Here is a 26117-nt window from a genome sequence, read left to right on the forward strand (position 1 = left end):
AACTGACAAAAAGATGACAAAAGTCACAAATATTTTCGGCTTCCAACGCTGTGGCAAACAACCATCCTTTATTTGTCGAGAAAAAAAAAATTATAGTTGCAAATACAATGGGTGCTTTAGCAACACAAGTTAGGGTGTCTATACAGTCACCAGTCACAACTCAATGTGACATACAGGGGGTGAGCAAATCTCCCACTCAGAAGTTGGGTCAACGACCTCTGACAATTTTTTTTTAAAGCTGTGATCTGTGCATTTGAAAATCATGTAGCCTAGGCATACCAATAAATGTGGGTATTGACTGCTGGATGGCAGAGTTCAGGACCCTGCGACAGCAGCTTCCAGCTTCACAATGGCCCCCAACAGACTGCTCCAACTCCTCAAAGGATTTGCTCACCCTCCTGACAAGATGTCTCGTGGACTCTCCGCGATACGCCACCAACCCTTCTTAATTCAAAGGTAAGCAAATTTAGACCTTTGACATCACTGCAATTTATGGCCTTGCTGGCTCAAGGATATTACCTTTTATTTTATTATAAAGAGTACACTTAGTTGTAAATAAAGAAAAAAATCTATATGTTATTTTTCTTTTTTAAAAAAAGGAAAATAAACTATGACATCTAACTCTCTCTCTCTCTCTCTCTCTCTCTTTGTATTTTTTCATGCCTTTTTTTAAAGACTTTATCAAGGACCATTACTACCCACACAATTTCATATACTTTACATTTATGGTGGTAGTCATAATTTTTTAGGTTTTTTTCATTCCTTGTAAGTTTGACTCGCCTCTGCAAATGACACACACACAGAAATCTCTTTGGATTTTTTTAATCCATATAGCAATATCCTCAAAATAACTTTTGTAAACTTCTTGACCCCAAGTTCACCTCGGGTATTACAATGGCACCTTTCATTCAAACAAAAAAAAAGTGGAGTTCAACAAATATATCTTCAATGGCAGAAGCGGTAAATTTTTCATACTTTTTAAGTTTTTCACGAAAGTTGTTGACAAAAAGAAGGGAAAACAAAACCACAAATAAACCTCGTTAAAAATTTGATGGTCAGATAAAAGTCTACTTGTGTAGCTATTAAGTCAACAATTTTACAAAATTACTTTGTTTTGCTTGGTACAGAAGCAAATACTGAACATACGCAATACATGTACGTTTTCATTTAAAAAAAAAGATTCTCATTACAACTGTGTTTTCCTCGCCTAGTTGTCAACTACAGTGCATGCTACAAAATGTACGCATTCTAGGATGATTCAAACGTTAAAAGGTTACGACCTTAGGGGTTAAAAGGTCATGACCTTTGGGGGTGTAATAAGACATTGATTTCACAATTGAAAGTTTATGGAAGGACCCCCCCTTTGGTAACACTGTGAAATTCTATGTGCAATTCTATAATATTAACAGTATGATCTACCACAGATTAAAAAGATGACAATAGTTTCATGACTTTCCAGTTAAGAGTACTTACTAGCATTCCCTAAGTTACGATCTAAAATGTGTTTCATTTCATCAATATCTGTATGTTTCAGTTTCTAGAGAAAGCCTTGGTACAAACAAATAGTTTGCCATTGACAACCCTGCATATATTATGACATCCACTTTGTTGAAACCTACATTTTGAAATGAACATTTTCCCTCTCTGTACTTTTTGAAAAAGACCCCCCTCCCCTCATCATGGGGATGGGGGAAAGCAGGGGGGAGGAGTGGTCGATAATAAAATCTACATACTGAGAAATACATTATGAAGAAGTGTTTTGTATTTAACCCTCATAAAATCTCTAAAACTTTTTTAAGTCAAGCAGAAATGACAATCAGTGGTCCACGAATATGCATGTTCTTTTTCAAAGTGACGTAGTTTCTTTCAAGACTGCCAAGTGACTTGCTTTTGGTGGTATTGCCCTGGTCTAAATGAAAAATAATTATTCTATTTCAGTAGCTCATCCATGAACCAAGTGTGGCTGGCCTCTGAGAAGACTCAGAAAGTCTGTGAGCACACCAGCAGACACCCGGCGTCAAAAACTAGATTAGCAATGTGCTCCGGTAGCTGTTGACTCAAGTATTTCACTGAAGGAACTATTTACGTCAGTGAATATAATGACTTTATTTTTTGGATAATTTTGTTGAGTAAAACAACTATGAACTGGTTGTAATAATAATTTCAACTGATGATGACGAACACAAAAATACAGACAGTCAATTTATATTAAATTCAGACATTTTTCGCCTCATTTTGAGTTCTTAATGTCCTGTTTAGCACCCATCACTTGACTGCCAGTGCTGATAAGTTACCTAAAAACCAAATTCAAATTTTGAGTATCAGCACTTAAAAAAAATTAATGTATTTTTTTGTTTCAAGTGTGTTGCAACGAGTGCATGTAAGTCAACCAAGAAGCAAAGTCAAGCTCATGTATAAGCTTTGAAATGGAATATGAAACACTTCTGTGAAATATTTCTGTAATTTTTGAGTAGTAAGTTCGTACAGTATTTGCATACTGCAGGATTATTTTTTTTGCATTTGTGTGGTGTGGAAAATGCCATCTCCTTTCTCGATAACATCTGCATTTTGATCTGCTGCACTGCCTGCACATAATATTACACATGCTTGTGCTCTGTTTTGTGTCGAAAGTGAGACACTGTGCAAAAAGATCGCATGTGCAGGTTTACGTGGGCTTCAACAACGGTGCATGCTCCAGAACCGGTGCGTATTTATGCAGGAGGATTCAATACAGCCCTGCTTTCTGTGAATTCCAAACCATGACTTTGGTCACAAACGCTAATCTAAAAACGATATTACGTCAACAAAGTGTAATGAGCATCACTTAGTGCCCCCCAATCGCTCATATTAATCGCTCCTTTGAGTTCACTTCATGAAATTTCAACCAACAAACCTCTTTTGGTTTTTTTTTTGTTTTCAACTACGACGGTATCAAAATACATACAAGAAAAATAGACCAGTCTTTAGCTCTGGGTAAAGTTTTCAAACTTCTGTCCTTTGTATCAGTAAGAAAACTTTGTAAAAGACTTTTTTGCATTTACGTTGAATGTGAATTGTGTCTGACTATTCACTTTCTTTCATACACACTCTGGCAGCTTCTCCATCCAGACGGAATGTTCGTACACCAGGGTTGACTGCGGAGCTCTTCCAAACTCATGACTTTCCTTTCGTTAGGTACAAGTTCTCAGTGATAAGGTCTTCATAGGATTCTGGTGGGTCCTCTCCATTGTAACACGTTTGATGCCTTAGCAACAAGAGGTTCAGATGCTGGGTTTCCATGGTGACAGGGACATGGTTACCACTGACGTTATCACTGGGGAAAACGTGATTACATGATACTGGCAAGCTAAAATGCTAATGAGTTCTATGGTACGTTAAAGGTGCCGGAACAGGAAATTGTCATTTCTTAAAAGTACGATAAGGAGATATCTACTTTTTAAAAAACTTTTGATTTTGTTAAGATTTTTTTTTTGTAGAGGCAGGATTCTTGGTATCCGTAACTCTCTATGCATTCATGACATGCTTGGGCAGGGCCCCGGAGGCCCTCCCATCTGCGTAAGAACTCTATCCAGCCATTGTAAAGGTCCATTGAGATGGAGTTCTATCCAACAAGGCGTACTCGTCACCGTCTGGCGCCTGTACTCAGCGCCCCATCCTTTGACGAAGCTCATACGAATCGTGCACATTCGCGTCAGCTGGTAAACCGCCTCGAATCCCTGGTTGACTGACTGTGAAAGTAGTGCTGCAAACTCTTGGTTGTTGAAAATCTTCAAGTTACAACCTGTAAATCATCAAAAGGAGCGCATATTTTGGGTGCTTGAAACAGACAGAATCACAGCATTGGTGCAGAAATTCAGCCCGTCTCACTGCATGAAGCAAATTTTGCAAAACTATGAACAAAATAGCACTGGATAATTAACTTTAATAAGACAAGAAGACACCATAAAATCTGACCTACCATGTTCCTACCATAGACAATATGTTTTTACTTTCTGTGACCCCTACATGACCTTACCTAATTGTGGTTTAGGTGGTGTATGAAAAAATTCAACATTCTGCCGTGAGATGATAACAAGTCTTCACCTTCACAATATAAGTTAAAGTGGCCATTCAGTTTCAAAAGCTGTGAATACGGTTGGCTCCTACTGAAGAATATGCCTTCGAAGCAGCACACTCAAATCAATAAGAGTATAGAGATGTAAGCTCACGTAGGGGTCATTCCATCAAAGTTGCACATTTAAATCAATCAGAGTACAGGGGTGTAAGGTCACGTAGAGGTCAAGAACACGAATAATTTGTTGCTACTTTGCCAAGGGATAACAAGGATTGCTCAAAATGCAGTCATTACATTACAGCTGGCTTTTGTTGGACCCCCTAGCTTGGTAGAAACTCAACACAGCATCGATATCAGAAACCTAGAGATCTATTGATTTTTAGCACACTGTGGTTTGCCTCGATAAATTGACATCACAAATACATTACTATATTTCTCAATTTATACATTTCCTAGGACTAGAAATATTACTTTCATAGCGACAGTGCAGAACTGCGACACACAATAACGAGGTTGTGTTATTGTGTTATCACAACTGGATACAAACGATTGACAGAGCTTACCTGGCGGTATTTTACAGACTGTTGCCGGATGCCATCCATATCGTAGATTACACTGTGGGCTCTGTACAAATATGCTACTCTCGCTCAGACACTCTGCAAACACTTCGCCTCCGATGTAATACAACCGCACGCCTTTACCTGCAACACACGAGCGTTAACGCCCAACAGTCTATATTGTGCATCTCATTAAAATGGGGAGAAAACGTAACCGCTGAGGATACGTACTGGGCATTTCAAGTGTACTTGTCACCGTTTTCGTTTTTTTTTTACCAGTCAATGAATATTCCTTCAAAGAGTAGAAAGTTTTTATTTCTTTTTGACTCTCGTTTTTGTCTTTCAAAAGTGAGAGCAACCCACACACTGTCGGCGTTCACGCACGTATCACTTTGTGTACAGGTATCGTTTTCAAAAGTCTTTCTATCGGTTAGTAGTGTGTGTACTCTAATTCTAGATTTTGAAACGCATGCATGTCTCCTCGGCAAATAATTCTTCACAAATTTTGGCATCTTCACGAGCAGATTTCTTCCAGTTTGGAAACGTTCATATTTCTGTTCGAAATCCTTGAATGAGGATAGTACAAAAAGAACTTACAGAGCGTAGTATGGATGACAGTGAGTTGGAATGTTAAGAGTGGGTTAGAATGGAGTATTAGATTGTGAAATGTAGAAATTGAGGAAAGAGGTGCCAAACGGAACTTTTCCCTATCATAATCCGGCGGACAATATGAGCTGAGAGTATTTGTCGTCCTTAAAGAAGGTAATTTTATGGGACAAATTCAGTGGCCTGTAATGTTGCAAATACTCTGAAACACCCCCCATTTTTACCGTAATAGACTGACCCTTCAGGCATATAACACAGAGTACACATGAAAGTCACGTAAAAAGAGGTAAATTTTGCTAGGTCAAAGTCAGAGTGTGACATTAGCCATGAGAAACTGGAACAGATGGGACATCATCTGGATAAACTCCAGAACACAAAATCTGTTTTTTAATGACTGCAGTTACTCATGATTCTGGCCAAACACATTAGGTCCATCCCAGTTCATCAATAATGGTTCTGTATCTTAGGTGCGCTCTGAATGGGTCATTCTACCTGGTAGCCAACTCGGGGGGGGGGGGGGGGTGATCTGCCGAACAAGTGAGAGGGGCTTACCAATATGCCTCCTTGTGAGTTCAATGGTTTGATTTCTGTTGATATTCGACAGCAGTCCCAGGCAGAAGCGTTCGGAGTTGGATGGATCAGTGAAGCCATCGACCGTCAGAGAGGGCTGGGACGCGTGGAATGTCTCGCCAACCCGGGTGTTCATCTCGTAGTAAGCAATGGAGCACCAAAACGGAGGTTCGCAGTACGGAACCGGCTGCACGTCTGCCAGGGTTAGAATAAAAGTAAGGAATGTTGAACATTTAAGTTTGTTATTGAAACAGCATCCAGAGTTGACAAAGGGTGAACCTGGAAATCAAATTAGCAGTAATTTGTCAGGAAATCCATATGAAATCTTTATGAAATTTAAGTCTGTTATTGAGACAGCATCCAGAATTGGCAAAGGGTGAACCTGGAAATCAAATTAGCACTACTTTGTCAGGAAATCCATTATGAAATCTTTGAAATTAGCCAACGTAAAAAAACAATGCATGTTGTAGTCTAAATGATGACAATGTCTTATGATTATTTTTTTTTCAAACAGCAATATGCTTATGTTTTTGTCTCCCTTTTCCAATGAGCTAGGATTCCAATTGTCTTGGATTTATCACTGCAAAGACATTAAGCTTGGCACTATCATGGACAAAAACCAAATGAGCATGTATGATTGGCCTTGCCCCATGATGACTGATGACTGAATTTCACCGGCAGTTTCTTAATCTGTTTGATCATTCCTGGATACCGGGGAAAGCCATTGGTATGGAAATGGCAGGACAGGGTGTGTTTCCTTATTTCCTGGCAATGTAATGATTCTCATTCCTAGAATGTATACGGAAAGAATTTTATTCGAAAGACTGGGCCTGCTGGTCTGTTTATTAATCCAAGAAATCACCAACTCACAAAACATTTGACACACAATGCAGTGTGAAATGTTAATATGAAGGGGCGAGGGTTTTTTCTTTTTTTTTGACACAGGTGTTATGTGGTCTCAAGAGCATCATTGCAAATACAGAGAGATTATTAAGCCACGGAATGCTGATGATGACCAACTCTGTTATGGCCCCTGTCTTCATTGTCATGGCGCCATTCAGCCCCTGATCCTGAACATTAGAACAGATCTGACTGGCTGCAAATTACACCCTGCAGGGATAGGCCCTCAGTATTTCCCCTTGATCAACTTTGCCTGGTAATTAAACCGACATGCCACTGAATTACCACTGAATTACGGGGACAGCTAAGGGCATTCTGAGATAGGGCTGTCACCTATAGCACAATAATCAAGTCCAGTGTTTGGTTCTGTTGTAAATATATGATCCAAGAAAAGTCTTTGACAAAACTATCAATTTCATAAGAAGCCAAATATTTCTTAATCTCTCAGAGAACAAACATGAGCCACCAATATTCGGGGTTAACTAGTTCCAGCAAATTTCAAGTAAATATGACATATCATTTTCTGCTTTTGTGAATTAATACTTGTGTTACTCCGAAAATCATTTGAGAAAACATTGCTTGATTGGTTTTTGAAAGTAAAAACACATCCACATTTTAAGCCTGAAAAAATGTGTACAATGTTTCACACAATACGTTTAAAATACACAATTTATTAATTGGCAATGGAGATCACAGGAGACTTTTATCAAAACCAGTCTGTCCTTGTGACTCACATCAACATTTCCTGTCATTTTAAACAATGAGTGATATTTTTCTTCGCGTACAGTAAAACTTTTCAAACTCACCCAAAGCTGGATTTGGACTCTGAGCAGAATCAGCTCCGTTCCCTGGAAGAAGAAAAAAAAGAGAGAGAGAGAGACAATTTAGCACAAATGATCATTTCCAACTCATCTGATTTAGATTTTTCCACAATACAAGACTGACAAAGCTCACGAGATCAAGGACTGCAGATATGACTCAAAATCCCTGTTGTTGAACTGGAAACTGTAGAACTACCACCGTTTTTTGCCACAGTTTTTTTTTTGACCATCACCCTAGCATATTTCACTGTTTGTGCAAATTTTCTAAATTCACTGGCTTTGACAACCAGAGTAGAAATATAACAGAATTCCGGCGTTATAGGTGCTATATTAAATCTTTCAAAAGACATAAAATACAGTCAAGAGTTATTACACAATATGACCTAGAATTTAGGTGCTAGATTTGACTGCTAATCACTGGACAAAACTGAGAGCGTTTAGACAAGAAGAAGGAATTTGCAATACTGTATACATTCATCAATTCATCCCATACCAAATTTCATTACAAAAGTATTTAATCTTTATGAGCTGTTTTAAGCTGCAATAAAGGATTACATTCACTGTGACTGGGGATTTTTCATAGTTTCTCAATGCTTACATGTTTCCAAAACAGCTTAGATTCACTAGCATGCAAAATGGATGAAAGAACGTAGGTAAAAGTGCCAGGGAAAATTAACGTAACAGATTGGCAGCCTCCTGTATCAAAAACAATTTTACTTGAGTAACACTACAGCAGTATAAAAAGAGTATTTGTGATCTCACATCCATGGCCTTTACATCATCTCTTTGATCAAATTCAGAACTTTCTCTTCTTCAAATATAATTCAATCACAGTCACTGATTTCACACTTGTCTCAAGTCACACAAGTGGTCCAAACAGAATCTACTCTCGGATCAGATCAGATTCTACAGCTACTAAAATGTGTGTCATTGATCGGAATGTCAATTATTCATTTTATAAAGTAAGTAAACCTTGACTCATTGCCACAGTTTATTGCTTTTATGATTAATCAACACAAAGTCATGAAAAAGCTGTTGATACATGGTAATTGTAAACACCTGTTCAGAATGACATGTACAAATCACACTCGGTGTGTTCTGTGTCATCACCTGCCCTTGACCTTACATGACCCTTTCACTTGGGTTTGATGTGTGATTTTTTAGGACCTTTCATGCCCAAGGAATACCAAGAGAAATCCTTCTGTAAAATATCTGACTCACACAAAACATTAATCACGGCTTCCATGAGGAAACTCTAAACTCTGGTTCCTCTGGACTGTGTATTTCACCCCCTTGAAACAGTATGCTGGTGATAGCAGACACAATATCAGTTTGAGCGGTGGCATGAACGAGACTGTGACCTATCCATCGGAGGAACAGATCATGAGTATGCATATGACACAAAATCATGATTAAGCACATCATCGGCATCTCCACAGGAGAGTGCAAAGAGCAAGGAATCCTGTGAGAGAACTAAGGTGATATAACTATCGCTGACTATGTAGCTTATCAGGCGTCAAGTGGATAACACACGCTACAAATGTCATGTCAGGGGCTACATACACAGATCAAGTAACGGACGTATATCCTGCATTTAAAGTCTGATGATTTTTACAATGACTAAACTTTAGGCCGGCAGTGAACACTGATGAAATTTGTAATACTTCCCGTATCAATGACAGGCTGATAGCGAGGCATGCAAAAGTCAGTGAAACAAGAACTCTTGAATGGAGCTTTTTTGTTGGGTGTAGTTAATTTAAAATTTCTGCCCTCTGAAATTTTTGAGAGTTTTATATTTATGATGAGTGAATCACATAAACAAATTCACGGAATTACAAAGATTTATTTATCAAAGGTTTCAATGCTGTTGCAGTACTACTTTAAAGTGATGCAGTACATTGAAGACAGAAATTGCTAGGTGTTCACTGAATAAACTCAGAAATGATTGATTTATGTATAAATTACAATCTAGTCTTACATTTTTATTCCACATGCTATCATTCCATCAACACTTCATTTAATATTCCCTCTTACTCCCAAAACTTTATAAACATGCTCTATTTTATCTACAACTATTAAAATAAATGCCATAAATGTATTAATCAATAAATAAATAAATAAATAAATAAATTAACACTTTTTTGGCAATTCAAATGAAAGTGGCATTCTTTCTGTGATTATAAATTTTGCGACCTCAGCTGACCTTCGATAAGCCAACGCGGTAATGACACCACATCAATTTTCCCTACATCAGTCACATGTGCGTTCATTTTACGTGCACATAAAATTTTACTACCGCCCATTATCCCTTAAACACTGGTTTTGGTTGATAAAACTACTTGAATGTCGCTGTGGCTTAACAAAAAACAGCCAGGTTCACAGTTGCAAGGGGGAAAAGGATCGTCAAGGTGGATATCGTAAAATGTTGCAGTTTATTTTTTGAAATTGCAAAACAAAGATGGTAACAGACGGAGGGATGATTTTCTGAATAAGTTTAGGATATTTTTCATTAACCCTTGAGTGCTGTATTTTTTCCCCATCAAAATTTAGTCCAACATTTTACAAATTTTTATGAACTTTTCTGTAATTTTTCTCATTTGGACCAAATGAACACAAAATTTCATTGGCCTCAGTTTTTTATCAAAATTTTGGCAAAAATCTGACAAAAATTGACTGAGGTATATTTTATAAGGGTGACAAAAATTGACTTTGGCGCTCAAAGGGTTAAAAGCTGATTTTCATTTATGGTTAATCTCTTCGTGGAAAGACACCGTAAGCATTGTGCACAGTGTGGAATATACACATACTGTCAAAACTGAGAGAGCTGCAAAGTTCAAAATTCTGTAAGCAATTCTGCCAAAACAATTGATGGCATAGATAGAGACATTAAAACACTTTCCAACCCTCATGTTTCTTTGATGAGTTCAAGCTGTGACATTATCTCATACTCAGTAGTGGAAAGCTGGATATTAAAGTTACAGGTCATATGGGTATTTTTTCGGTTTCGTTTACCTTTCCCTGTAATTTTGGTGCAACCCTATTGTCTGCTGTGACACAGTTAGACAGTGAAATTGAGGTGAAAAAGTGTACAAGCAAAAGCTGCCTTTTTACCGCATACAGTTGACAATTATTCTAGGGAAGTTTAAGTGTAATGAGGATGTCTATATTTATATATTTTTGTTTTAGTAAATATGACAAATTCAGCAGGAATTCATGAAACAGACTTCTCTAACTACATGTTCATGTACAAGGGGATTAGTATTGCATGGTTTGATAATGAACTTGTTTTTTAATACTGTGCTTCAATGAACTTTCAAGTTGACTGTTATTCCGACAAAATGTCATGCAGATGACTTGAGATGCATCAAAGTGACTCTTAAAACTTGTTACCCTCTCGCTGAAATTCATTGCTCTTAAACTACACCGCAATCGGGTCAATAACGATGTTAAAAGTTTGTGCATTATGGAGTTAACTGGGGATTATCTTGAGTTGTGGCGTGGGTCTTTCATTTATCTGATTGAATGCCCAAAGGATGGCTATATAAAGGGGTAACAGTCTCACTCTGCCTTTGCTTTAAACTTCTGAATAAGTGACGGACAATTACCTTCTTTAACGTCACGGACAGACTTTTGAAATGGGACGCATAAAAGCCACTGAAGAAAATACTACAAAACCTGATCTCAATGCCTCGGTTTAGTGTTCAATTTCCATAGGGGAAATTCGGAAAGGACAGATGTTCAGGACGGTCCATTTCAACTGATGTCCTGCCTCAGTTGCTACAATTGATTTGCAAGTGCCACACTGTGCAGAAGAGGGATGTGAAAATTTTCTGAAAATGCATAAATTCTATTTTGCATCTGATGATCATAGTGTACACTGTCCCTTAAAGAAAACTCATGTTCTTTACTATCTCATAGTATGCACTAGAAATACGCATCAAACATGATCTGCTCAACACTCTCTTTTGGTCAACACACACACACACACACACACACACACACACACCACACACACACACACACACACACACACACACACACACACACACACACTCTCTCTCTCTCTCTCTCTCTCTCTCTCTCTCTCTCTCTCTCTCTCTCTCTCTCCTCCAACAATGCTGTCCATCACACTCTCTTTCTCTCTCTGATTTCTGTTCAGTGTTATCCTGGTTTCTTCTTTCTAACTTGTTTCTTATCCTTCCAGTTTTCCATCCCCCCACTACTCAATGAGCCAGGAATAAAATAAGCGCATGGAATATTTTTTTCTTGTTTGTAATCACTGTCTTCTTAAACAAGGGATAATTAGTGGACTAATCAACAGTGATGAATTTCTGAGAAACCTAATTTCAGTCATTCTCTACATCTTTACAAAAAAAAATGCACACCCACAGACAAAATTACTTCCCTGTTCGGCTTTGATAAATGACCACAGCGGCCATTGTGAAAGCAGCATAGGCCGAGGGCCTTTTTTATCCATCAGCCAAGATCATTGCAACAATTATACAGCAATTACACAAACAAGTCATGTCACACTCAAGGCCGTTTTTATAGGAAAAGTACGCGGCGGAAAACATGAACAAAAAGAACAAAAGCAGTACGGGGGATGGACGACAGGTATTGGCACGTGAAAAATATAAAAAAAATTGTCTTACCCAAGCGGACATCAGCAGTGCTGCTAAGCATCTTTGTTGTGAGCGAGGCAGTTTGGTCACAACTGAAGGGTGTGAGTGTGCGTGTGTGCCACAAATTACAAAAGTAATGGAAGCAATTGCACTATGGGGAAAGTCAGCAGAGACAATGAAATACTGGCTATTGATTACATTCCGTCCAGGTCATCAGTGGCATGGGGGAATTGCCTTTTCCAACTTCTCACTTCATTTCACTTACTTGACCTGGCTGAAAATGCCCGTGTCGTACGCAGTCATTATAATAAATCACCTCTAAATGACAATTTTCATTTCTTTTTCCAGCCAATAAACGTCACAACCCTTCACGTTTCATGTGCTCACACACAACATTTAATGACACCAGGGGTTTTTCCTGCCAACTTTTGATATTTTTCAACTGATTCATGATTTTTTATCATTTTGTTTACAAATATCGTCTAGCTATGATTTACAGTCACAATATGAAATTTGATGGAAAATCTTCTTGGGAAACACCATATTTCTAGATAATTTCAAATTCATGTCTGGTTTTCAAATTTTTGGATTTGGAAATTGCAATGCAGGAAAAAAAAACGCCCTATATCGTTGTTCCTTTTCACCTTTGCTCCGTATGCTTGACAGTGACCACGGAACTTGAACACACAAAGTAATGCCCCGCATCCAATACTGCATAGACACAGCTGAGAATCAAATCTAACATTGGAAGGAAGGATTAGCAAGGGAGCACAGAATTCTCTCCGAACCAGATCTCAAATTTGCATGCTGCTCATGGGAATTCACCTCCATTTCAGAGCACTGGATCGCAGGACAAACCTCCAGGGACATGCCTGCATCAACATCAATATGCACTTGACATTTCACATACGGGCAACACAGACCTTGTCCTTGATGCAATCAGAGTTCAGCTGCATGGGCATAAACCACTGAGTTAGGGGGTCCACTTTCAAGTTGTTATTACCATTGGGAAGATTAACGACAGACATTTTAGGCCAATATAATCGCTCTGCTAACATCATTACTGGACTGTTTTGGATGCAAAGGACACATTAATTTGTGGAAAAATATTTTCAGGATGACCACAATGCTTTCCTAATGGTTTTTAGCTTATACTAAGCCTGCTTACAAATATCGGTATATCATCTGTGTATGTTTTTTTCAGAAGCAGATCAGATGGAAATGTATGAACCACCTTCACACTGTTCATATCTCAAAATTTTCTGTAAACTGGACTAAACTAACAGACAATGATTTGTAGATTTGTAGATGTCAAGTTGTACAATGACAGCTTTCTACTTATGCCCGTCAATGGCTGGACAGCCGCAAACCATTCTTGGTATAAAATAAATATTTTAGTTTTTTAAGGTTTGCTACAAAATGTAGCTTTGCACACATGACATTTACTGCTGATGATAGAAGTTTGGATAAACTCTTATCGGTTTTGCACTTTCTGCTTGCTGCTAAACCCTGAAATGCTACGTTCTACAGATTCTGTGATAACATTGTGGCCGACTCAATACCAGTTTTGAAAATAATTTCAGCAAAATTTCTGAGAGTCTGTCGAAAATTTTCAACGAATATTCATTTTAGCTTATTCATGATAGGAATGTAATATAATTGGGAGTAGGCTGAAAAAAAAAAACACAAAAAAGATACAGTGAACGAGGAGGAGCTCACGGTTTAATTGGGAAGGTTTTCGAAGGATTTTGACACAACAGTGAGTGAGTTTTGAAGGTTTTGATTGCTGGTGGGAATAATGAGATGGTCACAGTTGGAAAAACTTGTAAAGACCTAATTTCATAATTTTTTATGAAATTTATTGTAGGAATATTTTGGCATTTAAATTTGCAATGAAAAGAACTTGACAACAAAATGGCAAATGTATAAATATTCTTGATGGAAAGGACGAGCTGATGTATTGCTCAACTATCACAAATGGGATTTAACAACTTGGCATTTACATTTTAACTTCTGAACTCTGAAAAGATGCAATTTTGTCAAGACCTTCGGAGCACTCAAATCTGATTCGATGTTTTATCGCAAGAAATCTTTGTGTGATGAAAATGATATTGCGTGGCTTGTTCTTTTCACTGACAAAGCAGGATTCAAGCAACTGGAGTGTCCAGTGAGGAGGCTTTAACCAAAGTGCAAAGATATATGACAACCAATTGCTTCACCAACCATTTACAGACTGCTTTTGCCTGCGGATCAGGAAATTGAAACGGTCATGGTTTTCTCTCGGATGTAAATGCGGCGTGTTTAAAATGACTGAAAAGTCATTTGTGATATTGAAATTTATCTTCGTTTTGTTTCTCTTCGCAGTGGCAACTCCGGACGTGGCTGCCCACGCTAACTTATTGTCAGTTAAAAGTGAAAACACTTCACATATTATTTTGAAATCCCTGATGAATGATAATCGTGGTTGTGTGCATACAAACCTGGAAATCAACCACTGAATTATTAAACACTCAATTTGCCATCAAGAATTTTAATTGGGGAGGGCAATTTTACCAGAATTCAATCACAACACCCCGGAGGTAAAGAAAACCCCCTTTTTCTCAAAATTCCTCTTTCCGCCAACTGACCGGCATTTCAGGTCATGTTAAACAACACTTTCTTTCTATTCTGGAAAGCCTAACCCCGATTTCTCCTCCGTAAACATGCATTAAATGAAAGCTGAATTGTGGTGAACTTGTGAAATTTCTCAGCTCACTATCATATATATACTTCCTGCCCTTTCAAACAAACGCTGGAATCACTGAACAGCTGGTCTAGGCTGTACATCGATAGAAAGGTCAACTGACACTTTTTGACTTGGCAGTAACACTACAAAACCTCATGGGAGCACGCTTCCCATCTTATTGACAATTTTCATGCATTTTTCATACAATTATTATCAGATTCACTGTATATGCACAATCGCCTGGGACAAACCAAGCTGTTAGTTTTCCTTTCAGCTGTTTTGTAATGAGCTTCTACAAAGAAAAACACTGATATGGGCTTTCATCCCATATTTCCCATTCAAGTTCTATTCACCACAACTTTTGGTGCTTTTTTCTAATATTTTTCTTCTGTCGGTAAATAAAATTTCACGTTCAACCCCCAAAATATTTTGAAACGCTTGTGTGTAACTGAGTTTATTGTCCAATGTTATTGTTGACGACTGAATATTAGTCCGCACTAGAAATCACTTGTCAATTTTACATTGGGCAATGACTGGGAATTTTTTTCAAATCTTCTCCATCTGTAGTCATGGCATTAAAACTAATCTTTTGCTATGAGAAACTTTTGAAAACTATTAACAACCTATGTGTCTTGTCTAAATTTATTGTTAATGACTGTATTTTAGTCCAGACAAGAATTCATTGGTCGATAATAATACTGTTTGTTGCACACAATGTAAATTGTTGGCAAGGCTAATACTCGGTATTTCAACACGCTGCAGGCAGACATACAAAAAACATCAGCTTTTTATATTAAATGAAAATAATGAGAACACAATTGAAATATAAACCATAATAGCCCCTCACTGGGAAAGGAAGAACAGTTTAAAATTTATCCGTGGTTTTTGTCAACAGCCAATGTCCAATGACTCAACTACAGCACTTCATTAACACCAATGAGGTTGCTTTCTTTGTCGTATTTTTATAAGGAGTATTAAAGTATATCACCGTTCTTTTAGACTTTTTGAACTACCATGAACTAAACGGACATGTCAATGCACTGTATATTGAGTATTAAAATACAAGAACTGATAAGGGCATGTGCAGTTGGGTGGAGCAGCTGTAAGTCAAGTCAAAGGCTGGTTGATACCGGAAAGTAGGTCACCGCCTTCAGCATCTGTCATGCAGGTATCTGCAGGCAGAGTGTCTTGTCGTCCATTCTGGGTGCACACTTTCATAATGGCGAATGATATTACCAGCTACTCTCGCATAATTTTGACCAAACATACAAATGATGACTTTGCATTTGTCCTGTGAGTGAAATTTGTTGGGAAACAACACCAAACAGTGAGCGTGGTGTATTTGGCATTGAACTTCAATCACACCAAACAGTGAGCGTGGTGTATTTGGCATTGAACTTCAATCACAGACAAATGGAACAGTTAAACTGCTATAAGATTAAATTTCAAAATTCACTGGAACAGATCAGGTTCAAACTGATATATAATAAGGGTTTCAAAAATGCATGTCCTACAGACGCACAAATAACCAAATTGGAAATAATATGTCACATTTTATAACCACACATATATTCACACACTCAATGTCAATTCCCAAATATACTTAACATACTTCTGAGCTAATAATTTATTAAATCAATCCTTGGAGCATTTTTATGGGCTAAAAGAACTGAAGTATTAGCAAGATCTAGGAGCAAGATTAGATGGACTTGTAAGAGACAGCCTTGTTGGAAAAAAATAGGCGCCGGTCTCTAAAACACTGCAAGCTGACCAGTGGAAAATTTACGGCCGTGGACATGATTAGAATTTACGAGAGGAGATTTTAAAACTCGCTTAACAAACTGCTTGACGCACATAAAGAATGAGCAGCCCGCCCTACTTTTCTGGTGAACTTTTGGACTGAAAAATGTCCACACGACGCCATCTATCATGTGTTTCAGACATGTCTGACACATATTACACTGTAATATTTTGTTTACAATATCCCAGATTGAAATACAATCCCAAGAACGCCCTGCCACTTCTGAAAAAATCCAGCAGAGATGTGTGCTTGACAGGCTAAAAAACAGCATGCTCACCAACATTTTCAAGAAAAAATTACTGCTATACTGTGTTGTGAACAATTTATACGAAAAATTTCCGCAAAAAAAACCCACTGTAATCTTCTAAAAGTCGAAACAGAAAGTCCACCTTGGCATTGAAATGCAATAATTACATACGATGCTACAAAAGATGCCGTTTTAATATTATTTTCAAATTGTGTGTCAAGGTAGAAGACACATCCATGAGAACTCTGAAGATGCTACAACTCTTTTGTGTGTGGTCTTAAAACCTCGAAAGTTAATTTATGCAAAGAGGGTAATTTTACAGTCAACAAACTTCAACATTTGTATGGCTTTTTTCCCTCATTGCAGTGAAATATGTAAGCCTTTATAATAGTTAACCCTTTGAATGCTGTAAATTTCCACCAAAATTTTAGGGCAACATTTTACTAATTTTTATGAATTTTTCTGTGCTTTTGTTATTATTTTGGACCAAATTGACATCACATTTCATAGGCTACAGTTTTTAATCAAAATTTTGGCAAAATTCTGAAAAAAAAAAAGCTCTCTGGTATATTTTTTGATGGCAACTAAAATTGACTTTGGAGCTCAACGGGTTAATGAAATATTGATGGTTTTACAGGTGTTCCATGAAAACTGTTTTCAATCTGAACTACTTTACAGGGTGACCTGATTTTTTTAGTACACGACATTTTGGTTGAACTTACTGTATGACCAACACGTACTGCCAGGCAATGAAGATAGCTGTACGTGTGCCGCAGTCAATATCAACGGTTATTATTAGCCGCAAGTAGCATGTCTTGGAAGTACAAGTGTTTTAGAGCTTACCGAAAAACAAGTTATTGCCACCAAACACCTAATTTTGGTGATCCATCACCGCAAATCGTTTGCAATTTTTCCTGGCATGACACAGACATTAATCAGCACATGTGCACTTCCGTTGGCCATTACGGATTCCGGCAGAAGGCCATAAAACGAATTCAAACCATTGAGTCACTCAAATACTCTCGATTCCAACTCACACACACTCTCTCTCTCTCTACATCAAATAAATCAGCTGTGATATCCCTCTTCACTCTCATTTCAAAGTGAACTGTGCAAACGTTTTTTCACAAGAAAACAGGAGTTCCATTCAAAACTTGGGCAGTCAAAAGTCTACACTGTCACATCGAAGACAAAACGCACAAAAAATGGCAATGACTGTGATCAATTGATATTGAAATTTCAAAACAGCAAATGCTGGAAAGAAGCCTACATAAAATTCTCATCGATGACAAACACATTTGATCCAAGCTACATGTACACGCCCCCATGATTCTGAATGGTTCAGTCCAATATAATTGTTTTCCTGAGTGCAGTTAATTCTACATAAGGGAAATGAGGGGGAAATGGTGAGGTGAGCACAGTAATCATCGCCCCTCTTTATTTTGAAATAATTTTATGTATTAAATTCATGTTCATCTGCCCGCATGTTGAATAATGGGAAAAGCCAAGCCTCTGGGGAATCATTTTAAACAGAGGCGCAACAATAGATCTGTGATTTTATATAATTCAATGACATAAACAAATTCTTAAACCTGTTACATCATCAAATTATGACACTCAGGCACTCATACTAGCAATATTGACATTGTTACTTTCTAAACGGTGGTATAACGATACAATTACTGCATCACAGATCTGATGTACGTGATTACACATCTTGAAATGTGAAACAAAACCTGGGTAAGCCAGTGTTTCACTTTGTACTGAGACAGTATGGATGGGTAAAGCGGTCTGACTTACCTCCGACGGAGGAGGTGTCCATGCTCTGGTCCTGGTTGTCGCCGTCTTCACTCATGTAGCCTGGTGGTGGGGTTTCTACAGACACACACACAGAGGAAAACAAGACGTGGAAAAGAAAACCATAAACAGTCAATATGAGTCAATCAGTTGTAATCAACTACTGATTCATGCTAAGAGACAGAATAACAAAACACGGATGATGAACCGATAAGGCTTCCTCAATCTCACCTATCACAACTTTCATCCTTTAATTCATGTAATTTGCTTCCCTGAAAATGGCACCAAAATGGAAAAGATCGTGCCGTAATTTGCCCTGTGAAGATGTCACACGCTACTACTACAAACAATACAGACCACAATATGGGCAAAAGCAAGGTTTGCTCTCCTTTCTGATAGCCCTTTATAAATGACGCCTAACTGCCTGAACTTGAGCCTTCAGCACCCAATCCAATCTATCTGTAAATCTGCCTTGTATTACCTTTAAATACACGTCTCTTTGCAATACCTGGTGTGTGGCATATCCCTTATCCTTTTATACTTTTGCCTTTTCCCTGGGAAAAAATCCCATGAACACCTGACCCCTGCTGTATTGTTAGTGTTGCTGTAAATGACACATCATTCAGTTTCCGCAGTGCATTCAGTGTACTAGATTGTTGCCCCGCATGGCCTTTGACCTTTGACCTCCCCTTGGCATAGTTGAACTTTTTTTTATTGATATTCTCGCGAATCAACATGCAAATTGGAATTTGCGAACGCTGCCAGGCTGTGTGCAGAGGTCAATTTGAGTAAAATCCATACATATGATTCCACTCTTACTAGCTGCGTCAGAGTCAATACCATGAAAAGGCAAAATTTCATCTACATCCTCTAGGTTTTTTTTTGTTTTAAACTGCACGTTCATTAACAACGTGATGCTTGACGCACGATGGAAATCATGCAAATACAAAGCAAAATCTACTAATTCTATTTCACATGCAAAACAAACCCGAATTCTGTCATGTGTATTTTCAAAATAAATTTACTTTGTGAGTTAAAATGATCAACAATTTTTATTGAATTTTCAGGCAGGGTATCCAACTTGTCTCGCGAGAAGACTACGGCGAGAAGTTGCGACATCCTGGATAAGTCTGTGAGAATCTAACATTGTCTTGTATGTCAAATATTACGTGCAAGACGACGATCAGGGTCACCCTCACCAAAGAGACTTCCAATGTTCATGGCAATGCCGCTCTGGGAAAGTCAGGACCAGAAATAAGTTAGCACTGATGTAGTTTGGATGGATGTCTCCAATCTTTTCAACTATTAGGGCGACATTTTTTATTTTTGTTTTTCTCATCTCCCGACCGACAGACTCTTCTTCAGAAGCCAAAACCATTGAATCAACCAAACATTGTTTCAAGCTCACATGCCTCTGAATTTTCAAAGATTGATCATTTTGTCATCAAATACCACATTAGTTTCTGTTACCACTCGAGTACCACTGTCATGATTTTTCAACCCCTGTCTTGTCAGATGACAGCAACTTAGAATTGGGTCAACGTATATTTTGAAAGTTCTTCTCAAATAATGAAATTGCTCTCTGTATGGCGAAATGTTGGACACTTCTATGCGTACATGCCAGGCTGGGAAACAAGCACTACCTGCACTTTGCCACTCTCACTTGCCACTGAAAAATGAAACAACACTTTAACCCTCTGGGTGCCAAAGTCAATTTTTGTTGCCTTTATAAAATATACCCTGGTCAATTTTTTTCACATTTTTGCCAAAATTTTGATAAAAAACTGTAGACGATGAAATGTGATGTCCATTTGGTCCATAACTATCAAAAAATAACCGAAAAATTTATAAAAATTTGTACCATGTGCACTAAAATGTTGGCGGGAAAAATTACAGCACTCAAAGGGTTACAATGCCCTTTTTGGGGTCACTGATGGAAGTTCACATAACCTTAGTGAATTTCCCTGACAGCTGCTGCAGTACAACACATTGTATTTGTACAACAGCTCGTTATGTGTTCTCTGTATTTCCCATAAACTGAAGTCATATATCATCCAAGGAACACAAATTACAAAATCAAATATTTCCCCTCTGAGTCCATGAATCATTCCAAATCAGATCAGATTCACTGAAACTGTCATCTTGTGAGAAAAAAGGTGAAAAGAATGGGGGCACCAATTGTGAAAATAATTGGAATGATGCGTCCTGCTGGAAACCGGGTGAAACAATAATATCTTACTCATGTCAATATATCATGAAAATGTGAAGAATGGCAAAAAAAATCACAATACACACACTTGGAAGCACACAGGTGACAACTCACAGAGTTTTGTTTCCCAGTCTTCATACACAGATTAACAGATACATTTGTCATCCAATAAAACCAATGTCATGAGACAGTAATCCAACATACGATGGCATATACCAGCTCATCACTTGCCACTTTCAGGCTGTGCTGGCTTTACATACTGAAAATATGATGCGTGTCAAATGCCTTACAAAGGGCATAGAAGACGCCTATAATATGTATCACGGTGCCCTGTATTCATCCACATTCATATTGATGTGTGCAATGTGAATAAAATAAATATAAAAGCCTGCAGGGCAGGTAACCAACGACCGCTTCCAAAATCACAAAACAGAATAAACTAAATACAGGGTGAATGACACTTCGAAATCTCTCGCTTGTCACTCAAATTTGATCAGAATTGGTACATACCAAAGATCAACAATAAGTGTTATTTCTATCTGTTCAGTGCAGGAAAATTATACGCTGATGTTATGACAATTTCTGCACAGTACAACCAGAAAAACAACAAGAAATATTTAAACCAGAAAATTAAGAATGACAAAAGTAAATAAGGTCAGAAACTTTAGGTACTGAAGGTCAAATTTAGCAATATACATAGCAAAGAATCTTTCTACCATGGATGTACAAAAATAGACATACATATGGTTTCAGCAGATCTGTTAATATGTCACAGTTCATAAACAATGACAGGAAATGACAAATTAGCTGTTTCAGTCACTGCTACCACTCCCAAACATAATAGGTACCCTGCATAAAATAGGTTAAAGGTCAAAATCCTCTTATTCAGATGTGTGGGCTGATTCAGTTCACTGCCACCACTCCTGCACACTTGCAGTATTTCCCTTTTTCTTACCTCATTTGCACATTTTTGACACTGATGTGTTCATTTGAACAAATTCACATCTCAACCCCTACATCTACCTGTACACCAAATACTGAGACTGTAGCTTTGGCGGTATGGGAGCCTTTGTGTGTGACGGACATACATCCACACATACCCACAAATATACAGACATACAGATGCCACTCAGACTCATCATATAAGCTCTTTTTGGTATTTATATATAAAACCAAATATGAGCTAAAAACTGTAGTCGATGAAATGTGATATCCATTTGGTCTATAATTATCAAAAAATAACCGAAAAATTTATAAAAATTTGTACAATGTGCACTAAAATTTTGGCGTGAAAAATTACAGCACTCAAAGGGTTACAATGCCCTTTCTGGGGTCACTGTGACACTGATGGAAGTTCACATAACCTGAGTGAATTTCCCTGACAGCTGCTGCAGTACAACACATTGTATTTGTACAGCAGCTCAATATGTGTTCTCTGTATTTCCCATAAACTGAAGTCATATATCATCCAAGGAACACAAATTACAAAATCAAATATTTCCCCTCTGAGTCCATGAATCATTCCAAATCAGATCAGATTCACTGAAACTGTCATCTTGTGAGACAAGCGACCTAGCGGCCGATATAGCTCCGCTGTGTTTATGTAGAGAATAACTATTTTTGAGACATGTTGATGAAGAAGGGTGGAAATCTTTGATAGCTCGATGCAGTGGCCAGAAAAAAGTGGCTAAAATAAGCTGCAAAAATACGCAATGAAGATTTCATCATACTTTGAATGTATCACATAGGATCATTTCTAAGAACATGTCAACCAAAGCTATCTGATGAGTAGTTTTTGAGAATAAATTTTTTGACCAAAAATGGCAACAATTGCCTCCAAAAGTAAAAATTGCAGATTTCATCATAATTTCAAAAGATCAAATTTAGTTCATCTATAGAAACCTGTATACCAAATTTCAAAGCTGTTAGACAAGTACTTTTTGAGAAACGCATTTTTTGACCAAAAATAGGAAAAATTGCCCCAAAAATTCAAAATTGCAGATTTCATCATTATTTCAATAAATATCATTTAGTTCATCTATGGAAACCTGTATACCAAATTTCAAAGCTATCAGATGAGTAGCTTTGAATATACACATTTTTTGACCAAAATGGCAAAATTGCCCCAAAAATACAAAATTACAGATTTCATCAGAAATTCAATATATATTACTTAGCTCATCTGTAGAAACCTGTATACCAAATTTCAAAGCTATCAGACCAGTACTTTTTGAGAAACACATGTTTTGACCAAAAATGGCACAATTGCCCCAAAATTACAAAATTGCAGATTTCATCATAATTTCAATAATTATAATTTAGTTCATCTGTAGGAACCTGTACACCAAATTTCAAAGCTATCGGATGAATAGTTTTGGAAATACACATTTTGACCAAAACTGGTAAAAATTGCCCCAAAATTACAAAATTGTAGATTTCATCATAATTTCAATAACTATCATTTAGTTAATCTGTAGGAACCTGTATACCAAATTTCAAAGCTATCGGATGAGTAGTTTTGGAAATACACATTTTTTGACCAAAAATGGCAAAAATTGCCCCAAAAATACAAAATTACAGATTTCATCAGAAATTCAATACATATTACTTAGTTCATCGATAGAAACCTGTATACCAAATTTCAAAACTATCAGACCAGTACTTTTTGAGAAATAAATTTTTTGACCAAAAATGGCAAAAATTGCCTTAAAAATGCAAATTTGCATATTTCTGCACAATTTGAACAAATCTGAAATAGATCATCCCTTGGGACCTATGTACCAAATATCAAAGCTATCTGACTGGCAGTTTTGAAGAAGAAGATTTTTAAAGATTTTTTTACCAGAAATGACAAAAATTGCCTTTAAAATACAAATATGCAAATTTCGCCATGATTTGAACAAATCTGACTGAAGCACCCTAAGCAAACTGCATATCAAATTTCAAAGCAATCGGGACAAGCGGTTTCAGAGAAGAAGATTTTTTTACCAAAAACACCAAAAAATGCCTCAAAATTACAAATATGCAAATTTCACCACGATTGTACAAACTGAAGTGAGGTCACCTTAAGTGAACTGCATATAAAATTTCAAAGCAATTGGACTTGCGGTTTCAGAGGAGAAGGCAATTGTTGACGGACGACGACGGACGACGGACGACGGACGACGACGACGACGGACGACGACGGACGACGACGGAAATCAACCTATTTGATAAGCTCCGCGTCGCTGACAGCGGAGCTAAAAAAAGGTGAAAAGAATGGGGGCACCAATTGTGAAAATAATTGGAATGATGCGTCCTGCTGGAAACCGGGTGAAACAATAATATCTTACTCATGTCAATATATCATGAAAATGTGAAGAATGGCAAAAAAAATCACAATACACACACTTGGAAGCACACAGGTGACAACTCACAGAGTTTTGTTTCCCAGTCTTCATACACAGATTAACAGATACATTTGTCATCCACTAAAACCAATGTCATGAGACAGTAATCCAACATACGATGGCATATACCAGCTCATCACTTGCCACTATCAGGTTTGCTGGCTTTACATACTGAAAATATGACGTGTGTCAAATGCCTTACAAAGGGCATAGAATACACCTATAACATGTATCACGGTGCCCTGTATTCATCCACATTCATATTGATGTGTGCAATGTGAATAAAATAAATATTAAAGCCTGCAGGGCGGGAAACCAACGACTGTTTCCAAAATCACAAAACAGAATCAACTAAATACAGGGTGAATGACACTTTGAAATCTCTCGCTTGTTTCAAGTCAAACACCCTGGCCTACTGGAAGCTACTATTTTATCAATATGATTATTGCTACAAAGTTGTTTATTCGTGCATGGGCAATGCATTACCCAATCAATTGAAATCGATTTTTTACCGTGAAAGTTTACGACAGCTGAGCCACAATTGATTGAAACGTCTTTGTACGACAGTGAAGTTCTTACGGGGTAGAAAGCTCCCCTCAAGGTATACATTGTATTTGTGATTATTATACACGGCTTGAAGACGTTGGCATTCTACAAACAATATTTGGGGTACTTGCTGTGGCAGTAAATACATTTGCAGGCCACGCTGAACTGCCACTGAACTCAGCTGTCTCTACCAGGGGACTTGGAAAACTGACAGTTGTTAATGATGAAGCGGGCTATCCTGACCTACATGTCATCAGATATTGTTACCTCTGTGAAAACACGTACATCATGACAGCTAACATTTCATTCCAAATTTTTTTTCATGTGAGCCTGAAAACTAATGATACCATCCAGGGTTACTGACACGTTGTGAAAAGCAGGCGGCTTATCCTATACAACCAACTTTTTGCATATGGCGCCAACAACTGCCGATTGTATCAGCAAAAGGAGTGAACGAATCTCCAACTACACGACGAAATCAAGCAATAAAACATACAGGTGTAACAAAACGACAGTTTAGGGAGCCAAAAGCTGAAGAGTTAATCACAAGCGGCCCACTCCTTCGTCGGATATATTGCTTTCATGAAGAGACTAATAAAGATGGAAGATTGAGCTGGGCAGCCACTGTCCCATAAAACATGTAACTCACCCTATTAGCAGCTTACATTGCATTGTCTTGTAACCATCCAGACATGGATTTATGTCCCCGACTCTCTGACATTCAGTGTAAGTGTGAAAATTCTGAGCAATGGGTGGCACAACGTTGTGGACATGTCAGTTGGAACTTTATCCCCCATACAAAGAGTTCAATATCTGTCTTACCTTATGCTGTTTGCCACGCAACTAAATTAAGATTCGTACCAATCACACAAAAATCCTAGTATGTTTGTTACTTGCATGTATTCATACTTATAATAATATTTTTTTTTAAAGTATCATCACGTGCTGACTGTAGATTAATCAAGTGAGATCACAAACGGCACGTTTTCTTGCAATGAAAATGTCGCATTACAACAACAGGCTATTTTTTTAGGTGGGGTCACCGCATGATCATGCGGGTTCATTGCTCAATAACCCTCCCCCCCCCCCAACCATTCCATAACACAAGAGGGCCCATATACTAAATTAGCATAAATCCATAAGAGGTGATCTGCGCTGCTGATTCGACATCAAAAATGAAAAACAAATACAGAATATTGTGTGAATTGACCCATGCCTGCTTGATCCTCCTCTATAAGCCATTGATAAGCTGATTCTGACTGATGTCGTGTAA

At 37.7% G+C, this 26117-nt stretch overlaps 1 protein-coding gene across 1 annotated transcript in view; it reads right to left on the reverse strand.

Annotated features, from left to right (window-relative positions):
• Window positions 1-32: 32 nt before the first annotated feature.
• LOC139117137 (mothers against decapentaplegic homolog 3-like) overlaps window positions 33-26117 on the reverse strand; it is a 78600-nt gene continuing 52515 nt past the window's right edge. The window contains exons 5-9 of the mRNA XM_070679989.1: window positions 18704-18778; window positions 7494-7535; window positions 5770-5982; window positions 4618-4755; window positions 33-3781 (exon numbers count right to left, since the gene is read on the reverse strand). Of these exons, the coding sequence (XP_070536090.1) occupies window positions 3513-3781; window positions 4618-4755; window positions 5770-5982; window positions 7494-7535; window positions 18704-18778 (737 nt within the window). The 3' untranslated portion in view covers window positions 33-3512. The remainder of the gene's footprint in view (window positions 3782-4617; window positions 4756-5769; window positions 5983-7493; window positions 7536-18703; window positions 18779-26117) is intronic.

Source organism: Ptychodera flava, chromosome 18, assembly GCF_041260155.1.
Source record: "Ptychodera flava strain L36383 chromosome 18, AS_Pfla_20210202, whole genome shotgun sequence".
Lineage (NCBI taxonomy): Eukaryota > Metazoa > Hemichordata > Enteropneusta > Ptychoderidae > Ptychodera > Ptychodera flava.